At 34.7% G+C, this 22,075-nt stretch overlaps 1 protein-coding gene across 1 annotated transcript in view; it reads left to right on the top strand.

Annotated features, from left to right (window-relative positions):
- The window catches only part of rapgef5a (Rap guanine nucleotide exchange factor (GEF) 5a), a 105,771-nt gene that overhangs the window by 33,290 nt on the left and 50,406 nt on the right, over positions 1-22,075 (top strand). Inside the window, exons 6-8 of the mRNA XM_079829926.1 lie at positions 8,537-8,618; positions 10,983-11,031; positions 11,351-11,427. Coding sequence (XP_079686052.1) covers positions 8,537-8,618; positions 10,983-11,031; positions 11,351-11,427 — 208 coding nt within the window. The remainder of the gene's footprint in view (positions 1-8,536; positions 8,619-10,982; positions 11,032-11,350; positions 11,428-22,075) is intronic.

Below are 22,075 nucleotides of genomic sequence, written 5' to 3'. Positions count from 1 at the left end.
AATCAATATATATCAAATGATCTGTAACAATGCAATACTAACACATATAAAAAACATGTTTTACTCACATAAGTGTGTTGCACCATTCCTGTCGGATCCACTATAGAAGGCACAGCATTGTGTTTTAATCCCAATCTGTCTGCAAATCCAGTCTCGACCTGTGTCTTGTTTACAATCGATTCTGCGGTGAAATGAAGCGAACAAATGCGCAATTTCTTAAGGAACCGGCATGTTTATTGCTCGGTAGCGCGACCCGTTTAGCTCCATGAGTCGGTGGGCGGGCTTGAGGCGCTGCTTCCGCGTCGACATATTCTGAGATCTCTCGTTTGCTGGGCCTGGTGTCAATAAAAGCTTTTCTTTGACTAACAAGGACGTTTTCAGCTCTGAAACTTACAGGATATTCTTATATCACGATTAACTTTTATATATCAAAGGCTCAAGGGAAAGTTGATTTATTAATTCATCACCCCTTTAATTCAAAAGACAGCTAAAGTTAAAGGGTTAGTTCACCCAAAAATGAAAATTCTGTCATTAATTACTCACCCTCATGTCGTTCGACACCCGTAAGACCTCCATTCATCTTCGGAACACAAATGAAGATATTTTAGTTGAAATTCGATGGCTCAGAAAACCCTCCATTGGCAGCAATGACATTTGCACTCACAAGACCTATAAAAAGTACTAAAGACGTCGTTACAAAGTCCATCTCACTACAGTGGTTCTACAAGAAAATAATCAACAAAAATAATCAGGCAAACTAATAAAGCTTTGTCTAATTTCGGCATTTTGAATTGAAATTAGGATTAATTATGTGATTCATGTAATGTAGTAATTTGCCTAATAATTAACTGTCTATGTGAGGGGACAAGAAAGCTGTTTTCATCAGATTAGGTTTAAGATTAATAATGAATGTGTACATATTGTGAATGAATTTAATACACTTATTTACCTAGCGTTCATTGCCTTCAGTAAATTAACTTGTCTAAGAAATTGATTAATAAAAACATAGGCTAAATATCAGTTGAACCTATGTTCACTCTCTCTGACACAGACAAAAATGAAAAGACTATCAGTCAGAGCTCAGCTTTAAGAGGGGAAGAGACAGAGCAAGAGAAGGAGAAAGAGTGATGGAGATGAGGAGAGCGCGACAAATAATCTACTGCCCACTGACATGGTTTTAAAGCTATTTCTTTAATTTTTTGTCCTTCAAACGTCTTAAAATGCACATATGATTAGAGAAATCAAATATTTTTCAGGGGAGTCTCCGATCCTCTCTAGCTACATCAAATTTGGGATCTCAGTCATTATAAAACCCTCCATACGGCCCTGTTTGGGGCGGAGAGACACCTGGTTTTCTGACCAATGGCAGACGAGCCAGTGTTTGTAAAGGGTCATTAAATCACATACTTAACTTTTAATTCAAATGTAGTTAAAAATACCAACAAATAAAAATAAACATTAAAAATGTGTTATTTTAAACAACAACAACTAAACAAATAGTGTGTTGTTTTCTGCCCTACAAAGGCAAAAGACCTTAACTCACCAGAGTGTGAAACTGAGAAAAATGACTTTAAAGTTTTTTTGTTGTCCAGCCAATTGTTTGACAGGTAGGATACCGAAAATTTGCCAAGTAGTTGTCATAATTAATATAATTATCTACATTAAAAAAAATTAGCTCAAACTTGACCTTCGACCCTTATTCGGAAGTTACTGTATTCTGTCTTTGCATTATCTGCAAAACAATAATGGGTCATACAAAGGCAAAACACCTTAACTTCTAATTTATTGATCATTTTGACTTTATCACTCTATACAAACATTTTTATGATAACAATGATAGCCTTAAAATAACATTTAGTGAGTTCTGTCTAGTAAGGCTTAATATTACATCAATAGACTATTACAAAATAAAAAAATAATGAGAAGGCTACAACTGTACTGGATCATTTTAAAACGTTATCATTGTACTTAATTTAAGTAAAATAACACTTTAAGAGGTTAATAAAGTAACCTTCCACAAATATTTCTTACATTTGAAAGGTTTAATTTGGCTATGCCTGTAATATGTAGACATCCTTTCTCAAATACCATTCACCCTTTTCTGACAAAACGTATAGGAATATGCTTATATCTGATGACATTGTGTGTATGTTTTCCAGAATTAATGAAAAAAAACTCTGTATTGATACATTTTCCTGGACAGAATGGAAAATGTATTTAGTACCACATGCATGTACAGACTACAGTTCTCGCTCACAAATTTGATGTGATTAGGATTGATTGTCTTGATATAGTTAGTTTATGACAGTTTAAAAAGAAGGGAGTCTAACAACAAACTGATTTTAAGAAATTTATTAAATTAACAAGAAAATGAAATGAAAGAATGTTAAGAGGTGAATAAAATGAAAAATGTTGATGTATTTTGGTTGAGTGTGTGTGTGTCTGTGTGTGAGAGAGAGATAGAGAATCACAAGAGTCGGGAAATCAGTCCACATGAGGGCTTAATTTATCCCTATATTCTTCAACCTCATTGAGGTTCTGACCACCAAGGAGCTCCAGAAAAACACATAAAATATTTATTTTCACTTTATTTAAGTTAATGGGTGTGGCAAAAGTGCTTCAATTACATATAGGCATAACACCGTAACTTCAGCGCGGCAAAAACGTTGGTAAAACAAAGGCAGAGTGCCTTAACTCAAGCGTAGCTGAATTCCAGCGTTCTAGAGTGCAGCGGAACAAAGCTAAAAGACTGTAACTGATGTTAAGGGTTTCTGCCTTTGCTTTCCCTCTGCTTTTGGAAGTTATGGCAAAAACAACATCCTATTTTTAGCAGAAAAGAACTAAATTGACTCAAGATATTTTTCCACATGATAAAACTGATGTTCATTGTTCCAAAAATGGCAATAACTCATTTTTTGACCAAAATTGAAGTTAAGGTCTTTTGCCTTTGCACGGCAGTTTTGTTTACTAGCAACTTTCCTGGCTCTAGTAAAACTGGCTCTAGTAAAAATTTAATAATTAATATAATGAATTATTTAATATAATGAATATTTAATCAGAGTAGACTAGTACTTCTGAATGTTTTTTTATTGCCATTCAAATTACCATAAATAAATATGGCAATAATCACTTGCATATCAAAATATGTAAAACACTTTGTTGAACAGATGTACAACATATATATATATAAAAAAAAAAAAAAACAATAAACTGGTATGAAATTATCATATTAACAACTTAAAGCTTCACATAGATAGCTAGCTAGTGCGTTTTGATTTAATATTTTTCAGTAATTCAATATGTCTAATGTCTACCAATAACAAAAAAATTGGTTTTCCTTTAGCCCATTTTTTATGCATATAACATTTTCCCATAATCAGACAGAGATAAAGGCCACGTTTTGTGGTGATCTTTTGTCAAAATTAATAAAATATATCTGAATGGTTGTTTAGTGGTGCACACTGGCGTAAAAAATTAACTCAGAATTTGCTTTTAAATTTCACAATCGATTACAAAGAAACTGAAAATGACATGTTAAATTAAAAATTCTAATAATAAATAATGAAACTTTTTTTTGTCAAACAAAGCTGCACAACTGAGCTTTAAATTAAAACATGGAAGAAGAATTGATATATTACTTAAAGAATAAAGTTTTGATAATTTATTGTTATTACATTTGTGTTAGTATTATTACTACACTAGGGCGCATCTAAATTCTGCTGTACAACAGTGATGTATTTGTAAAGTTAGCCAAACTTTTATTTTGACGGGTTGCCGTGAAGACCTTTGAGTTTCTGTGTGTTTATGACATGACGATAGTTTTTCTCAAATTAAAGGGTAAAATGCTCATGAAGTGACCCTCAGAGCGGCTCTGGAGATGACGGACATGCGTTCATGTCCTCGTATGAGAATGAGATGGAAACACGCGACCGTCACACGCAATTGTGTGTGTGTGTGTGTGTGAGGTAAATAAACTGCAGGTCAGCGCCATTCATTCACACAGACACGCAGCAATTGTATTTAAATAGTCTATTTGTTGTTTACGATACACAGTCTATATCACCAGATGCGTTCTCAGGAACCCAAATTTGGCACCGATTGATTTAATGTGAGTCGGTACCTAAAAGTATCGAGTTCGGTATGCAACCCTACTGACTAGACTGGTTAGGTATAGTTACGGGAGGAATAATTCTGTAGAAACAATTCATTGTAATGTTCTGGCACGTGTGACCTTTATTATATCAGAGCAAAAGATGTAAAAAGGATGGTCAAATGAGTCTGACCTTTGTGTGGTTTGGTGTGAGGATGTGCTCTGTGTGGATGTGATTGTGGTTTCTGTTGATTTGTGTTGTGCTGGTCTCTTCAGCAGAATCAAAAACCCCTGGAGCTACTACAGGAAGGACGGCTTTTAGCCAAGATTGTTTGGATACTGCCTCCCTTTCAGCCACCTACACACACACACACACACACACACACACCTCGTGCCGCACGGCTCATTTGCATGTTATTTGAATTTTATCTCCAGCTCTGGTGAGGCTAGTAATGGTTCTGTGGGCTGAATGGGCGTGCATTTGCGTACAGTATGTGTGTGTGTGTTCATGTCTACATTTGCCTGTGTGCATTTGAGTGTGTATATGTGAGCGTGTCTGTGTTTGCATGCACAACATGTATGTGTGTGAATTGGACTCTCGTGCAAGTGTGCCTGACTCATTTGGAAGTCTCCGCCATTGCGAATCACTTCACCCATCGTGTCTGGTGGAGGTAGAGACAGACGAGGAGGAGAGATGCATGGTGTGATGAAAGCGCGTCAGTCGCTGTGATGAACGGACTGACAGTGGAGGAGAAGGAGGGAAACTTTGGCCCACTTCTCAAACTCACTGGCCCAGTTTTAGCTGAGTGATATGGAGGGATGTGCTGGAGGTTTCCACTTCACAACCGCTTTGTCCCAGATTGTAGAAGTTTTCAGTTTATTCTGCTCATTTTGTGGTTTATACATGCACAACATGCTCTAAAAATAATAAGATAATAAATAATAAACTTTTTTTATCCGCTAGGAGCCATATAGCCAATTCATAAACATTATAGTATGTTTTGGTGCTTTAAAGAACCCCAACAAATGATCTGAAGAGCGTATAGTGAAAAATCAACTAGACTGAAATACCCGAAGAGACCAAAAATGTACACTCTAAAAAATGCTGGGTTAAAAACAACCATTTTTACCCCGGTTTTATACATTAATAACCCATTTGCTGGGTTGATTTTTGAAAGTGCTGGGTCAGTCAATTGAATTATTGAATGTTTTCCATTTTAAATAATTAAAAAAATACACTCTAAAATCTCTTATATAGGACAGGAACAGTTCATATATGTTTTTTATTCAATGGCAAGTCAGTCTTCTACAGTCATAAAATACTCAAAAACATTTAGTAATTGTTTTAGGATGTGACAGGAGCAGAAATTGCATCCAATGGGAATCTGTGGGGAGAAAACTGCTATCAGTAGGCTGTTCCAGTTCATTAAATGGCAATCTTATGTGTTCATTTTTGAAAAGTGACATAAAAAACAGCTTTACCTTGAGCCATCTTGTCTATCAGACATTTAAGTTTCAACCTGTCAAACGCATAGCGCGACCACAGCCGCGACGCTAGCGCATTAGATCAACAGCGCTCCTATTATAGTCAGTGGAGCGCACGGCCGTTTAGGACCGCGATGTCGCGTCGTGTTTCTGCCCGGGTCGCGCGTTCGTTTCGCGGGAGGTGAAACTTCCTGATGGCGCAGGCCGACCGTTCGGCTAGTGTTCCCAGCAGACGTTAGCTGTGACTTACATGTACACAAAAAAGGTAAAATGTGAGACTACAGACATTTTCCTCGTTGTACAGTAATATTTTGATTGGAATACAATGTAATACAAACCTTAATTTCATCCAGGAAGTTTCCCCTCAGGACATTTTCTCTCAGAACAGAACACAAAATGACTGTCGACAATCTAGTTTTAACTGGTTTTGGCACAGACTACCCAACATTGGGTTACCGTTACATTGACCCAGCAGCTGAGTTACAGAAGAACTACCCAGCACTGGGTAAAAATGCAAAAAATAAGCCAATAAAATGACCCAGCATTTTTCGGAGTGACCCAGCACATGGGTACAAATATTCAAAAAATAACCCAATAAAATGACCCAGCAGGCTAAACCCAGCATTTGGGTAAAAAAAGAACCCAGCATTTTTCAGAGTGACTCAGCACATGGGTAATAAAATAAAAAAATAAAAAACAATACATTGACCCTGCAGGCTAAACCCAGCATTTGGAGTGACCCAGCACATGGGTAAAAATATTCAAAATAACCCAATAAAATGACCAAGCAGGCTAAACCCAGCATTTTGGTTAAAAAAGAACCCAGCATTTTTCAAAGTGACCCAGCACATGGGTAAAAATGCAAAAAATAACCCCATAAAATGACCCAGCAGGCTAAACCCAGCATTTGGGTTAAAAAAGAACCCAGCATTTTTCAGAGTGACCCAGCACATGGGTAAAAATGCAAAAAATAACCCCATACAATGACCCAGCAGGCTAAACCCAGCATTTGGGTTAAAAAAGAACCCAGCATTTTTCAGAGTGACCCAGCACATGGGTAAAAATCCTAAAAATAACCCAATAAAATGACCCAGCAGGCTAAACCCAGCATTTGGGTAATAACAAATAACCCAGTATTTTTCAGAATGACCCAGCCAGCACATGGGTAAAAATGCTAAAAAAATAACCCAATAAAATGACCCAGCAGGCTAAACCCAGCATTTGGGTTAAAAAAATTACCCAGCATTTTTCAGAGTGTCCCAACACTGGGTAAAAATGCTAAAAATAACCCAATAAAATGATCCAGCAGGCTAAACCCAGCATTTGGGTAAAAACAAATAACCCAGTATTTTTCAGAATGACCCAACACTGGGTAAAAATAACCCAATAAAATGACCTAGCAGGCTAAACCCAGCATTTGGGTAAAAACAAATAACCCAGTATTTTTCAGAATGACCCAATACTGGGTAAAAATGCTAAAAAATAACCCAATAAAATGATCCAGCAGGCTAAACCCAGCATTTGGGTTAAAAAATAACCCAGCATTTTTCAGTGACCCAACACTGGGTAAAAATGCTAAAAAATAACCCAATAAAATGACCCAGCAGGCTAAACCCAGCATTTGGGTAAAAACAAATAACCCAGTATTTTTCAGAATGACCCAGCAAATGGGTAAAAATGCAAAAAAATGACCCAGCAGGCTAAACCCAGCATTTGGGTTAAAAAATAACCCAGCACATGGGTAAAAATGCTAAAAAATAACCCAATAAAATGACCCAGCAGGCTAAACCCAGCATTTGGGTTAAAAAATACATTTTTCTGTGACCCAGCACACGGGTAAAAATGCTTAAAAAATAACCCAATAAAATGATCAGCGTCTGGGTTAAAAAAATAACCCAGCATTTTTTTTTTTCTGTGACCCAGCACATGGACAAGAAATAACCCAATAAAATGACCCAGCAGGCTGAACCCAGGGGTGGGGATTTGATCATAAAAAAAGGCTTATTTTGCCAAAATTTTATCCAACAGACCTTAAATGTGTTTTAATCTTCCTATAGCACAACCAGAAACCCAGTTTGAGCTGGATGTGTGTTTTGGAGCATGTGTAATGCAGTGCACCACCAGCAGGAGGCAGGAGAGAGTGGAGAGGGCTTTAGACTGTGTAGCTGTGCATAATAACTGGCATACTATTTTTTCAGTATGCAATATGTAAACCGTGCACAGTATGTGCATTTTCTGTTGGCATGGGATACCATAGACATACACACTACAACATTTGCCAAAAAGTGCAGTTTGCAACCAGAGCACACGGCATGAGTTACTGCATCCCACAATGCATTGCACTTGACTTGACCTTCCATTTCCAGAGTGGCTCCTGATTTGATTATATGATCATATTGCCAAAAAAAATGTAGGTATTTTTACACAAAAGTGGATTACAATGCGAAAATGGCTGTTTTTATTTCTGACACAATAACGGGATGCACTCTCTGAGTTTACATGCACAATATAATATTCATCATGGAAAGCTTGTTTATATTGCATAGTATTATTGGAGTGTGTTCTACAAGAAAATACTATTACAGTCTTTATACTTTATATGTGTTATACCATAGTGTGTTTAATTGTGAAATGTACTAGCAGTTTCAGAGTAAAAACTGCCCTTTCCAGTGTAGTACTACACTAGTATTCGTGTCCCAAAATGGCGCCCTCTCCGTCGTCTTCCTTTAAGTCCACAATTTGGTGCGATAACACCATTTAGCCTGTCAGTAGGAATCCGTATCAGTTCATACTTGCCACAAGGGCACAAACCTGGGACACACATCAAGTGCACCATTTGGGACGGGGCCTATTTTGAACATGACATCTGCTTCTTGTCTTACAGGACATCACTGTCGTAGAGGTCAGCTCATGCATTGTCACTTCAGAGGTGTTTTATCAAGTGTGTGTGTTCTTTTGCAGACCCGAGGAAGACCCCGACAGAAAGCGAGATATCTGCAGTGAGATACTCCAGATGAAGGCTCTGGAGAGGCTCACGTCTACGGTAAGCGTGTGTGTGTGTGTGTGTGTGTGTGTGTTTGCTGACCCATGCGGCAGATCCCTGACTCCATGTCTTCGGTCCCCTGGTGTGTGTAAATATCCACTCCAGCCTGAAAGAATCTCATCCATCACGCGGACACTCATCTGACACCAGCGGACAGAGAAACCATCCATTAAACGAAGCGCTCGCTCTCCAGCAAACACGGCATAGTCCCGCCACGCATCCCCATCGCTGCTGGCCAACATTTACTTCTTACATTATTCAGGTCTAAGAGGAATTTTGAAAATATCATAGAATAAAAAAAAAAAAATCTCAAGTCAGGAAGTGTTATACATTACATTTTTTTGAAAGAAAATTCTGTAAGAATAAATATTTTTTTACTTAAAATATGTAAAAAATATCTATATTAAAAATATATATTAAAATATCTAAATATATATTATGTATTAAAATATTTCTTTATAACTGTTAAACGATTAATCGCGATTAATCACATCAAAAATAAAAGTTTGTTTACATAATATGTGTGTGTGTGTGTTTGCTGTGTATACTTATTATGTATATATAAATACACACACATGCATGTATATATTTAAGAAAACAAACAATAGAATGAATGAACAAACGATGGAACAAATGAACAAACGATAGAACGAATGAACAAATGAATGAACAAATGATAGAATGAAAGAACAAACAATAGAACAAACGATAGAAGGAATGAACAAACAATAGAACGAACGAACAGACAATAGAACAAACGATGGAACGAATGAACAAACGATGGAACGAATGAACAAACGATAGAACGAATGAACAAACAATAGAACAAACAAACAAACAAACGATAGAACGAATGAACAAACAATAGAACGAACTAACAAACGATAGAACGAATGAACAAACGATAGAACGAATGAACAAACGATGGAACGATTGAACAAACGATGGAACAAATAAACAAACAATAGAATGAACGAACAAACAAACGATAGAACAAACAAACGATAGAACAATTAATAGAATGAATGAACAAACGATGGAAGGAATGAACAAACGAACAAACAAACGATAGAACGAATGAACAAACAATATAACGAACAAACAGACAATAGAACAAACGATAGAACAATTAATAGAATGAATGAACAAACGATGGAACGAATGAACAAACGATAGAACGAATGAACAAACAATAGAACGAATGAACAAACGAATAAACAAACGATAGAACGAATGAACAAACAATAGAACGAACGAACAAACGATAGAACGAATGAACAAACAATAGAACGAACAAACAAACGATAGAACGAATGAACAAACGATGGAACGAATGAACAAACGATGGAACAAATAAACAAACAATAGAATGAACGAACAAACGATAGAACGAACAAACAATAGAACAATTAATAGAATGAATGAACATACGATGGAACGAATGAACAGACGAACAAACAAACAATAGAATGAATGAACAAACGATAGAACGAATAAACACAAAAGAACAAACGATAGAATGAACGAACAAATGATAGAACGAACAATAGAATGAATGAACAAACAAACAAACGATAGATTGAACGAACAAACAAATGAGAGAACTAAAGAATAAGCGATAGAATGAACGAACAAATGATAGAACAAACAAACAAATGATAGAATTAACAATAGAATGAATGAACAAACGAAAGAACGAATGAACGAAAGATAGAATGAATGAACAAACGATAGAATGAATGAACAAATGAAAGAACAAACGGTAGAATGAACGAACGAACAAATGATAGAACAAATGATAGAAAGAACAATAGAATGAATGAACAAACGATAGAACGAATGAACGAAAGATAGAATGAATGAACAAACGATAGAACGGAAGAACAAATGATAGAACGAATAAACAAACGATAGAACGAATGAACAAACGAAAGAACAAACGGTAGAATGAACGAACGAACAAATGATAGAACAAATGATAGAAAGAACAATAGAATGAATGAACAAACGATAGAACGAATGAACGAAAAGCAGCCTTGATGTGAATCAGTGGTTAAAGATGGAACTGGTGACTGTGTCACGAAACATTAAAGAGGTAAATCTCTTCACTCTAAATGTTGAGTTATCCTCCGAATGGAGGCGGATCTACACACAGCTGTCCTCCAGTATCCCATGAGCCCCTGCTGTCTGATGTCCTCCAGTATCCCATGAGCCCCTGCTGTCTGATGTCCTCCAGTATCCCATGAGCCCCTGCTGTCTGATGTCCTCCAGTATCCCATGAGCCCCTGCTGTCTGCGGGTGAAGATCAGAATGCAGTAAAGTGGCTGTACTTCTGTGCTTTAACGGGATGTGTTGTTCCTACAGGTGCAGAATGAACTCGCTGCTGCTCTCGCAAGAAAAGCCAAGAAATCCAGTAAGAGGCTTTTATATTCATATGGATCATATCTCACTGTTTTGGACACTTTGTCAAGTTTTTTGCACCCATAATTAGTTTTTAATTGTCATTTTCCACCAACTTTACAATTAAACTTCCTGTCTTTTCTTGCTGTGTTATGATTGGCTAACGGGTTTGCATATGAAATGAGTGTATGTGATTTGTTGTCTGTCCATATAGTTTGTGGTGCTTCAGTATCAGTATTTTTTTGCATAATTGATCAGATGGTCAATGCGTTGCAGATGTGTTTGTGTTTTCTCTGTTAAATCTGTGTGTGTTTGTGCTGCTCTTACTCTAGTGTCAGAAGACGAAAGCTCAGAGACATCAGACAGTTCTCCACAAGAAGCCCCGAAACCCACTGAAGACAAGAGCAAGGTGAACACACACACACACACACACACACACACACACACACACACACACACACACACACACACACACACACACACACACACACACACACACACACACACACACACACACACACACACACACACACACACACACTTAAAACATGCTTAAAACATGCTATCAGTGTGTTGAATTATGCATGCTAAATCATGCTAGCAGTGTGTTAAATAAAATCATACTAGCGAATGTTAGCTACATGATAATGCATGCTAGAAATGTGCAAAAACATGTTAGTAACTTGCTAAAATATGGTAACAGCATACTAAATCATGTTAGCAAAATGATAAATAATGCTAGCAATGTGTTAAAACATGCTAGCAGTGTGTTAAAACACGTTAACAGAATGCTAAATCATGTTAGCAAAAATGCTAAATCATGCTAGTAATATGTTTACATGGTAGCAGCATGCTAAATCATGTTAACAAGAACGTAAGAACAACTAATTCATGTTAGAAATGTGCTAAAACTAGGGCTGCCACTAACGACTATTTTTATATAGATTAATCTATCGACTAATTTATTGATTAATCTATCGACTAATTTATCGATTAATCTATCGACTAATTTATCACAATAATTTTCAACAATTTTACTTTAAAACATTTCATTTAACTTGCAACTTTGGCCTTCAGTAGTGTACTATAAAAAAAGTATAAATGTAAACAAGCCCTTGACCAAACGTAAAACTAAAAGAGTAAAAATGTACAAATTTGTAAACCAACATAAAAAAAGAGAATATAAGCAAATAATTTTTTATATAAATTAGTGTTGTCACGATACCAACATTATGACTTCAATACGATACCAGATAAAATACCTCAATACCGAAACTGAATCGATACCATGGCAAAAAACTGTAAAAGTAATTGAATAATATGACAGAACTTACTATTCATTGTTTTATCATTGTTTTAGGGTTAAAAAAAACCCCTAAAAACTCACTTGGCCGGCATGTTCCTGCCCTGCCCTGCTTCACACAGAATATGAGGTCCGGCCCTTTAAGAGCTGCACGGACCGAATTTATTGTAACACCCGATTTCTCATTCAACTCTGTATACGTTCACTAAAGACATATCCGATGTGTTTACCCAAATACTCGACAGGACGTGCTTTTTTACATATTTTTGACCATTCAAACCCAATAATCCGTGAAACTGGCGTCACAATCTGTCTGAGTGAAAGGTGTGTGTGTGACAGCGCGTGCGAGCACGTCCCGACCGCGCCGCACTTTTCTGTTGCTTTCTTTTTCCTGAGCTGCGCGCATATATTTGACCGTTCTTCTTCCATTTTTTAGTGAACGGTGGAAACAGAGCTCACACACACTTCCTCACTCCTGCTGTCACACATCGACGCACATTAAGAAACTCTGCTCTTATTAGAGCGCTGTCATTTTTAAAGTAACGGTACTAATACAATTTCATATCGTACCCAACTTGCCTAGTCGACTAAAAATATTGACGTCGACTAATTATCAGCGTCGACGCAGTGGATTGTATCGACCAATCGCGACAGGCCTAGCTAAAACATACTAGCAACATGCAAAATCATACTAGCAAATGTTACCAAAACATGCTAATTGATGCTAGCAATGTGTAAAAAGAGTAGCAACGTGTTAAAATATAAAAGCTTTCTAAAACATGCGAACAACATGCAAAATCATGCTAGCAATGTGTTAAAATCATAGACTGTAAAAAAACTATGGACGTAGTGTCCGTGTCGTCACCCATAGGATTCTGAAGAGCAGTTTTGAAGCGTAAAGTCGGGTCGAGCTGGCCGTCGCCATCTTGTCAGCGCGTCATCGCACATCATTCCCTGATAACAGAAAATGGGCAAAGAGGCGGGACGTGGGCGGAGCTGAGGTGACGCGATGACTAAAGACAGCAGATAAATGGCCATCCACCTGTCACTCAAAGTGGCCACGCCCTTAATTATGCAGAACTTTAAGGCTTTATATAATGTAAACGAATGAGTTATAAAAACATTCACCCCCCTCACAGTCGTCATGAAGGGCAAAATTAGCCGTATGGACCAAAACCACAATTTGTCCCAGACTGGAAACATGTATTCTTCTGCTGTAAAGTTGGCCATTTTAACGTGAGCTCAATGAGATTCTGAATGAGTGCCTCTAGTGGCCAGTTGATGAACTGCAGTTTAAGTCACTTCCGTATTGGCTTCAAGAGAAACTGCGGGAGGTTGCCGCTTGGTTAAAATATGAAAACAGCATGTTAAATCATGCTAACAATGTGTTATCATGTTAGCAACATATTAAATCACATTAGCAATGTGCTAAAAATGTTAACAACATGCAAAATCATGCTAACAAACGTTAGCAACATGGTAATTCATGTTAGCAATGTGCAACAACATGCTAGGAACGTGTTAAAATAAGAGAGCAGCATTTTAAATCATGTTAACAACATGCTAAATCATGGTAGCAACGTGCTAATACATGGCATTATTTCAATTTAAAATAAGCTGTTTTCTATGTGAATTGTAAAGTGTAATTTATTCCTGCGATCAAAGCTGAATTTATCATCAGTCTTCAGTGTCACGTGATCCTTCAGAAATCATTCGAATATGACGATTTGATGCTCAAGAAACATTTATGATTATTACAATGTTGAAAACAGTTTTTACTGCTTTAGATTGTGCTAATATTTCACAATATTGCTGGTTTTACTGTATCAAACGCTGAGCAGAAGAGACTTCATTCAAAAACATGAACACATCTTGATTATTGCAAACTGACCACTTGTGTATTTTCAAAAATAACCAATGAAATGAGGTTCATTGACGTTTCTGTGGTTCAGGGACAGCGAGAGCGGCGTAATCGACTGGGCTTTTGGTTTTCATACGGTTATATACTCGTTTAGACGTTTGCTTCCATGTTTGACGGGACATGAGATTACATGTGCAGTCATGTTTTTTTCATGTGTGTGTGTGTGTGTGTGTGTGTGAGGGAGTGGGCTGCAGGAAGTGGTAGTCGAGGCCCCTCGGCATCTTCAAACGTAGGAAACCTCTTACTCCAGATCTAAATGATTCATCGGTCTGATCTCAGTGGTAACACAGACCCAGAATAACACTCTAATGGGTTGTGTAACGGCTGATGTGTGTTGTTGTCCGACAGGAAGTTCGTTGAGAGCGTTGTGGTCGGTTTGCATCACCATATCAACCTAATGAAGTTCACAGGGAGACATTGCGTGTGTGTGTGTGTTTAGTGAAGCAGGGTAAGATCTGATTAGTTCTCCTCTGTGGTTAGCATCAACCCAGAGCCTGGACGCTCATTAGCCCATAATTACAGTCAAGGTAATAACAGCTCTCTTTATCTTCCTCGTCTCCCTGACTGCCGTCTTTAGTATCGTCTGTCAGCTCTATAGATTCAATTGTAGTCTCAAATTCAATATTACATGTGCTGGAGACAATAGGAGTCATGCTTTGCCATGCGAGCCCGCTTGAATTCTATACTTGCCACCTCCAGCATGTCTTACAGTACGACACCAGCTGAGCTGTTACAATGCCATTCATGCTGCTGCTTATAGCATGAGATGGATGTTGTTGCATTACTTCATAACAGATATTGCTGTTATGATTATTGTTATATTAAATATTATGTTAAAACTATATATTTTTTAACAAATTCATAATGTAAAATTATTTTATTAATTAAATTAAATATATTTGTATATTTTTATATTTGGCATTAGCTCTTTCCAGGGATGCACAAGGGTATTTATTGTTTGTTGTTATTATTAAGTATTATGTAAAAAATAATAGTATTTTTAAGAAATGTATTCTGTAAAGTTTGTATTTTTAAATGTTTAATTAAATTATGAATTAAATTAATTATGAATTATGTGAAGCTGTTTAGATTCATTCAGTTATATTATATTATAATTGTATTTTTCAATATTTTTTTTTTTGGTAAAGTAGATTTTAGAGCAATATTGCGGGGTGTTTACATTTTCTGTTGTTGTATTATTTTTTTATAGTTTATGCAATGTTATTGCTATATTGTATATTCGAATATTTTTATAGAAAAATATTGTAATTGTTTTATTATTATTGGTTTAAATGCCACAGAAATACAGATGAATGTAGATATTATATTGCTGTATTCATTTGTAAAAGTTTATGTATCGTAATTATTATTTTTACAATATAAATATATTATTATACGAAACAATTATTTGATTAAGTTTGTTTTTAATGAATTCATATATTTTAATTATTTTATTAATTAAATGAAATATATTTAAATAAAACAATTTTTTTTAATTAATATAAAATTAATAATGAATTCAATTAATTATTTTGAATGAATTAATTTATTAAATTATATTATTATTATATATATATTTTTTCAATATTATTATTATTATTATTTTCTAATAAGTACATTTTATTTCCGTGCAATATTGCAGGGTGTTCCAGTTAAACCCTCGTGTTTTCATTTTCTGTTGTTGCAGACATTTAAACTTATAATAATAAAAAAAAAAAAAAAATATATATATATATATATATATATATGTGTGTATATATATATATATATATATATATATATATATATGTGTGTGTATATATATATATATATATATATATATATATATATATATATATATATATATATATATATATATATATATATATATATATATATATATTTTTTTTTTTTATTATTTATTTTATTTATTATCAGATGAATGTAGCTAATATATTGCTGCATTAATTCATTTGATTAATTATATTTGAATTAATTCATAATTTTTTATATTATTTTATTAATTAAATTAAATAATTGTAATTATTATTATTATTTTAAATAAATACATGTTGTTTTCATTTTCTATTGTGGCATTAGTTCTTTACAGGGATACACAAGGGTATTATTGTTTGTTATTATTACTGTTATGTTAAGTATTATGTAAAATAATTATATTTTAATTATTTAATTTATTATTATTATTATTATTATTATTTAAATAAATGATGAATTATGAATTCAATTAATTATTCATTAAATATATCATTAAATTATATTATACTATTATCATTTTATTTTTCAATATTATGATTATTATTATATTAATAAATACATTTTATTTTCATGCAATATTGCAGGGTATTCCAGTTAAACCCTCGTGTTTTAATTTTCTATTGTTGCATTTTTACAGTTCATGCAAATATATTAATGCTATAGTTATATTGTATGTTAGAATATTTTATAGAAAATATATTTATTAAACTGCACAAAAACATGAATGTTCTAGCTATCATGTTGCTGTATTAATCCGTCACAGTTTATGTATCATTTATGGGTTTGTTTTTAATTCATGCAGAATTCAGATAAACTCTTGATTTTTCATTTTCATTTTTCATATTTCAGCTTCACTACCTCGGTGTAACTGGGCTAAAGGAGCACAGAGTTTATCATGACATATTCACGAGGACGAGCGCGCCAGCTTGCGTTTTTTCCGTCTCTGTTGCTCTGAATGGCAGTGCGCCGTATTTCCTCGATGTTTTTACAGCGCTGTGTTATGTTCAAATAATATATTTTTAAACAAATTCATAATGTAAAATTATTTTATGAATGAACTTAAATATATTTTTAATAATATATGTTTATATTTGGCATTAGCTCTTTCCAGGGATGCACAAGGGTATTTATTGTTTGTTGTTATTATTAAGTATTATATAAAAAATAATTGTATTTTTAAGAAATGTATTCTGTAAAGTTTGTAATTTAAAATTTTAAATTAAATTATGAATTCAATTAATTATGAATTATGTGATACTGTTTAGATTCATTAAATTTTATTATATTATAATTGTATTTTTCAATATTACTATTATAATTTTTTAATAAGTAGATTTTTTTAGAGCAATATTGCAGGGTGTTTAAATTTTCTGTTGTTGTATTAATTTTTTATAGTTTATTCAATGTTATTTCTGTATTGTATATTAGAATATTTTTATAGAAAAATATTGTAATTGTTTTATTATTATTGGTTTAAATGCCACAGAAATACAGATGAATGTAGATATTATATTGCTGAATTCATTTGTAACAGTTTATGTATCGTAATTATTATTTTTACAATATAAATATATTATTATACGAAACAATTATATGATTAAATAATAAGTGTTTGTTTTTAGTGAATTCATATATTTTAATTATTTTATGAATTAAATGCAATATATTTATATAAAAAAATATTTTTTTAAATTAATATAAAATAAATACTGAATAATGAATTCAATTAATCATTTTTAATGAATTAATTTATTAAATTATATTATTATAATTTTTTTTTTCAATATTATTATTATTTTCTAATAAGTACATTTTATTTCCGTGCAATATTGCAGGGTGTTCCAGTTAAACCCTCGTGTTTTCATTTTCTGTTGTTGCAGACATTTTTTTTTTACAGTTTATGTAAATATATTAATGTTATTGCTGTATTGTATATTATAATTTTTATATTCATTTGATTAATTATATTTGAATTAATTCATAATTTTTTATATTATTTTATTAATTAAATTAAATAATTGTAATTATTATTATTATTTTAAATAAATACATGTTGTTTTCATTTTCTATTGTGGCATTAGTTCTTTACAGGGATACACAAGGGTATTATTGTTCGTTATTATTACTGTTATGTTAAGTATTATGTAAAATAATTATATTTTAATTATTTAATTTATTATTATTATTATTATTATTATTATTATTATTATTATTATTATTATTTAAATAAATTATGAATTATCAATTCAATTAATTATTTTAATTCATTCGTTCATTAAATTATATTATACTATTATCATTTTATTTTTCAATATTATGATTATTATTATATTAATAAATACATTTTATTTCCATGCAATATTGCAGGGTATTCCAGTTAAACCCTCGTGTTTTAATTTTCTATTGTTGCATTTTTACAGTTCATGCAAATATATTAATGCTATAGTTATATTGTATGTTAGAATATTTTATAGAAAATATATTTATTAAACTGCACAAAAACATGAATGTTCTAGCTATCATGTTGCTGTATTAATCCGTCACAGTTTATGTATCATTTATGGGTTTGTTTTTAATTCATGCAGAATTCAGATAAACTCTTGAGTTTTCATTTTCACAGAAAAGTTGAGTCAGAAAACTTTGATGCAAGTTGTCTTCAGTAACGGAATGACACAACTCCATGCAACACTAATCCTGGAGTATTTGTTTTAGGCTCCAGGCTTTGGGTTTATTTGGAGTGTGAGCGCTAACAGTGATGATTTCCTTTAGCTAACACAGCTAATTATCATCGGTTAGATCTTAAACCTCCTCTTTGAAGCCACTTGTGTAGTGTGATGTAGTGTGTGTTTGGTCACGTGAATATTTCAGCTTCACTACCTCGGTGTAACTGGGCTAAAGGAGCACAGAGTTTATCATGACATATTCACGAGGACGAGCGCGCCAGCTTGCGTTTTTTCCGTCTCTGTTGCTCTGAATGGCAGTGCGCCGTATTTCCTCGATGTTTTTACAGCGCTGTGTGTCTGTTTTGCTTTCGTCCTGCCCGTGCCGGTCTGGGATGGTTTTGTGTGTCAGGGGTATTGTGGGACGGTGGTTTACCTCAGAGGAAACACGCCGGGGCTGCAGCCAATCCAAACACAGCGCTGAGTAAATAAACACAGCGGGCAGCCGGACTCTGATGATAGCTGACCCTCCCTCGCTGTTCAGCGCTGATGTGCCAGGGAAGCTTTTATCTGCTGGTGATAGAGCAGATCTGTGCTCCAGGATTACTGCTTTAAAAAGACCATTGTTCACTCGGTACATCTGCTTTCTATGGAAGCTTGTTTCAGCCGCAGAATAAAAAAAAGAAAGAAAGATAATAAAGACTTTTTATCTATGGGCCCTATCATACACCCGGCGCAATGCGACGGCAGGCTCGGTTTTCTGCTAGTTTCAGCCCGACGCAGTTCTCATTTTTACGTTGTTTAAATAGCAAATGCACTCGCTCCATCTGTTCTCCCATGGGCGTCTGGTTTGAAAACCAGGTGTGTTCAGGCACATTGTTGGTGCGCTGCTATTTTGAGGAACTGAAAACGACTGTACACAGTATTTTTTTGTGTTATTTAACCCTTAAAGACCTAGAAAATTTTTGGGGCGTCTGACTTGCCTCTACTTTCCTTTGTTTTTCTCACCCATTCTAGCAGTTAGCATTAGGGATGCACGATATTGGATTTTTGCCGATATGCCGATATTTTTCAACTCGTTTTGGCCTTTGCCGATATCGATATATGTTTATTTTTTCCCTTTGTTTGGAAACCACCATTTTGAGCAAAAACTTTTTTTTCCCTTCTGGTTTCAGATTTCTGAGGTCTCCTTACTAAAAGGATACTTGTTACAGATAAATAAATGTTAGTAAAGTTCTTTTTATAATATATATTATATTATATTATATTATAGTATATTAAAAGCACTGAAAATAACAATAATAAAGTAATTGATTTTTCTCCCCAGACAGGGGAGACATTTTTGGATTTAATGTTTGTGCACATGAAGTGGGGGTGGCATGGCATCAGTTGATGCTGTCTTTAGCTTCAAATAAAACATTCTACAATTATTTTAGAGCTCCTTGGATTATTTTTCATTATTCATTTCATAAAATTTTATTACAGATTAATAAACTGTATATAAAAGTATTTAATTTACAAGTGTCATGCTTGTAATTTGACATCATTACTGCTTCATTTATTCAGAAAAATAAGTAACTTCCATTTATTTGTGTATTCTACTTTTCATTTTATTACTGTAACAACAGCGCCCCCACTATATATATATATATATATATATATATATATATATATATATATATATATATATATATATATATATATATATATATATATATATATATATATATATATATATATATATATATATATATATATATATATATATATATATATATAGTCTACCGGGTGGGCACTAGGACCTGGAGGAGGCTTTTGCTGCTTCGGAGGCTGCTGCGCGCGCTAGAGTGGGGAGACGCGATTGTGCTTGTTTTGGGCTAGTTTTGTTGTGAAAACCTGGCAACCCTGCATTGACGGTCACGTCCTTCTGTACGCGCATTCACAAATTCAAGGCAGCATTTAAAACCTGTCAATATAAATCACCATACATGCAATGTTTTTGCTTGTTTTCACTTCAAGAATGAGCACACGGCTGACGTGATCTTATCGCTATAGCACTCCTTGCACACGTGAGTTATTGCAGGTGCATATCAACACATTATCATATCGGCAAGGCATATCAGCATAATTTTTTACATATCGGCCGATGCCGATTTTTATATTTTAAAGGGTAACTAAACCCTAAACCAACTTTTTTCAGTTAATGATCTGTAATACTGGGGCTTTATTAATGCTGTTCATTGATTCGAGTAAATGTTTTGACATTTGAGTATAAAGTGTTTTAATTCTATAAAATATGGTGTAAAACCGCCAAAGTGCTGCCCTCTTAAGGTTGAACGGTGGCTACTGCAGTTGAATTTTCCTATTGGACGTTGTGGTACATCGTGACGTAGGATGGTACCTCCAACGGCTCACTATCCGCGCCCCTGGCACGAGCTCACCACGCCCTCAGAAATGTTTCCCCCAATCACACGATGAGAACGGCTTCACTCCAGTATGAACTGTCATGTTACATGAAGTAAACATTATGAATGAAACTCACTTGTAACTCTCTTTAACATGTATTGAAGAAAATACGGTTAAATAATGCAGTTGTCAGTACACGTCAGGCTTTTCTTGCGATATTATTGCCGCCCGTCATGTGTACAGATAATTTTCATACATGAGACGCACTTTCAAACCCTGACACGCAAGAGGTTGCCGCGGACGCAGATAGATTAGGTCGGTTCTCTTGCGCGGCTGCTTCACTAGCATCGTCGGCATCGGGAGTTAACGCAGTTTGAGCAGCGGCTCGCATTGATACGGCTCCGGGTTTGTGTCTGTTACAGACAATTCACCCTCCTCCACTTCAGGTGAAGGTAGGAGAAATGACCGCTCTGTTGCAAAGCTGGCGTTACTCCAGTCATTCTCCATCTCTGCGACTCGCGAGTCTGACAGCTGTCAATCAATCCGTCACTGCGGGTCTCAGGTGCACGCCCTCCGCTCAGCCCCGCCCTCGGTTCGTCCCCTCTGTGTCCGCCGGGCTCTGCCCACTTTTCCAGCATTTTTTGAAAATTGCCAGTGGGTGGAGTTAAGCTCTGAGCAGGGGTTTAGTTACCCTTTAAGCGTTTATCGGCCGATTCCGATGTCGTGCCGATAATATTGTGCATCCCTAGTTAGCATCAAGTGTCATGTATCATATTAAACAGGAGAACATGAAGTTTCCATCTAGCTCGTTTGAAGTGCCAATTTTACATTTATTTAGTCTGAGAATGGATTAAATTAATAGAATTTTAAGAAAAACGGCAGCAAAAAAGTGATGTTTTTACTGTGAACTCAAACAGAACTTCATGAAGTTTGGATTTTTTCTTTTAGAAAGTTAGACTTGGTTGTTTTAGACTTCCAGATGAGATTTTGTCTACATGTATCAATCCCTCAG

Source organism: Gobio gobio, assembly GCF_949357685.1.
Source record: "Gobio gobio genome assembly, chromosome: 11".
In the NCBI taxonomy this organism is placed as follows: Eukaryota; Metazoa; Chordata; class Actinopteri; order Cypriniformes; family Gobionidae; genus Gobio; species Gobio gobio.
This window is presented reverse-complemented; position numbering and strand designations above follow the sequence as displayed.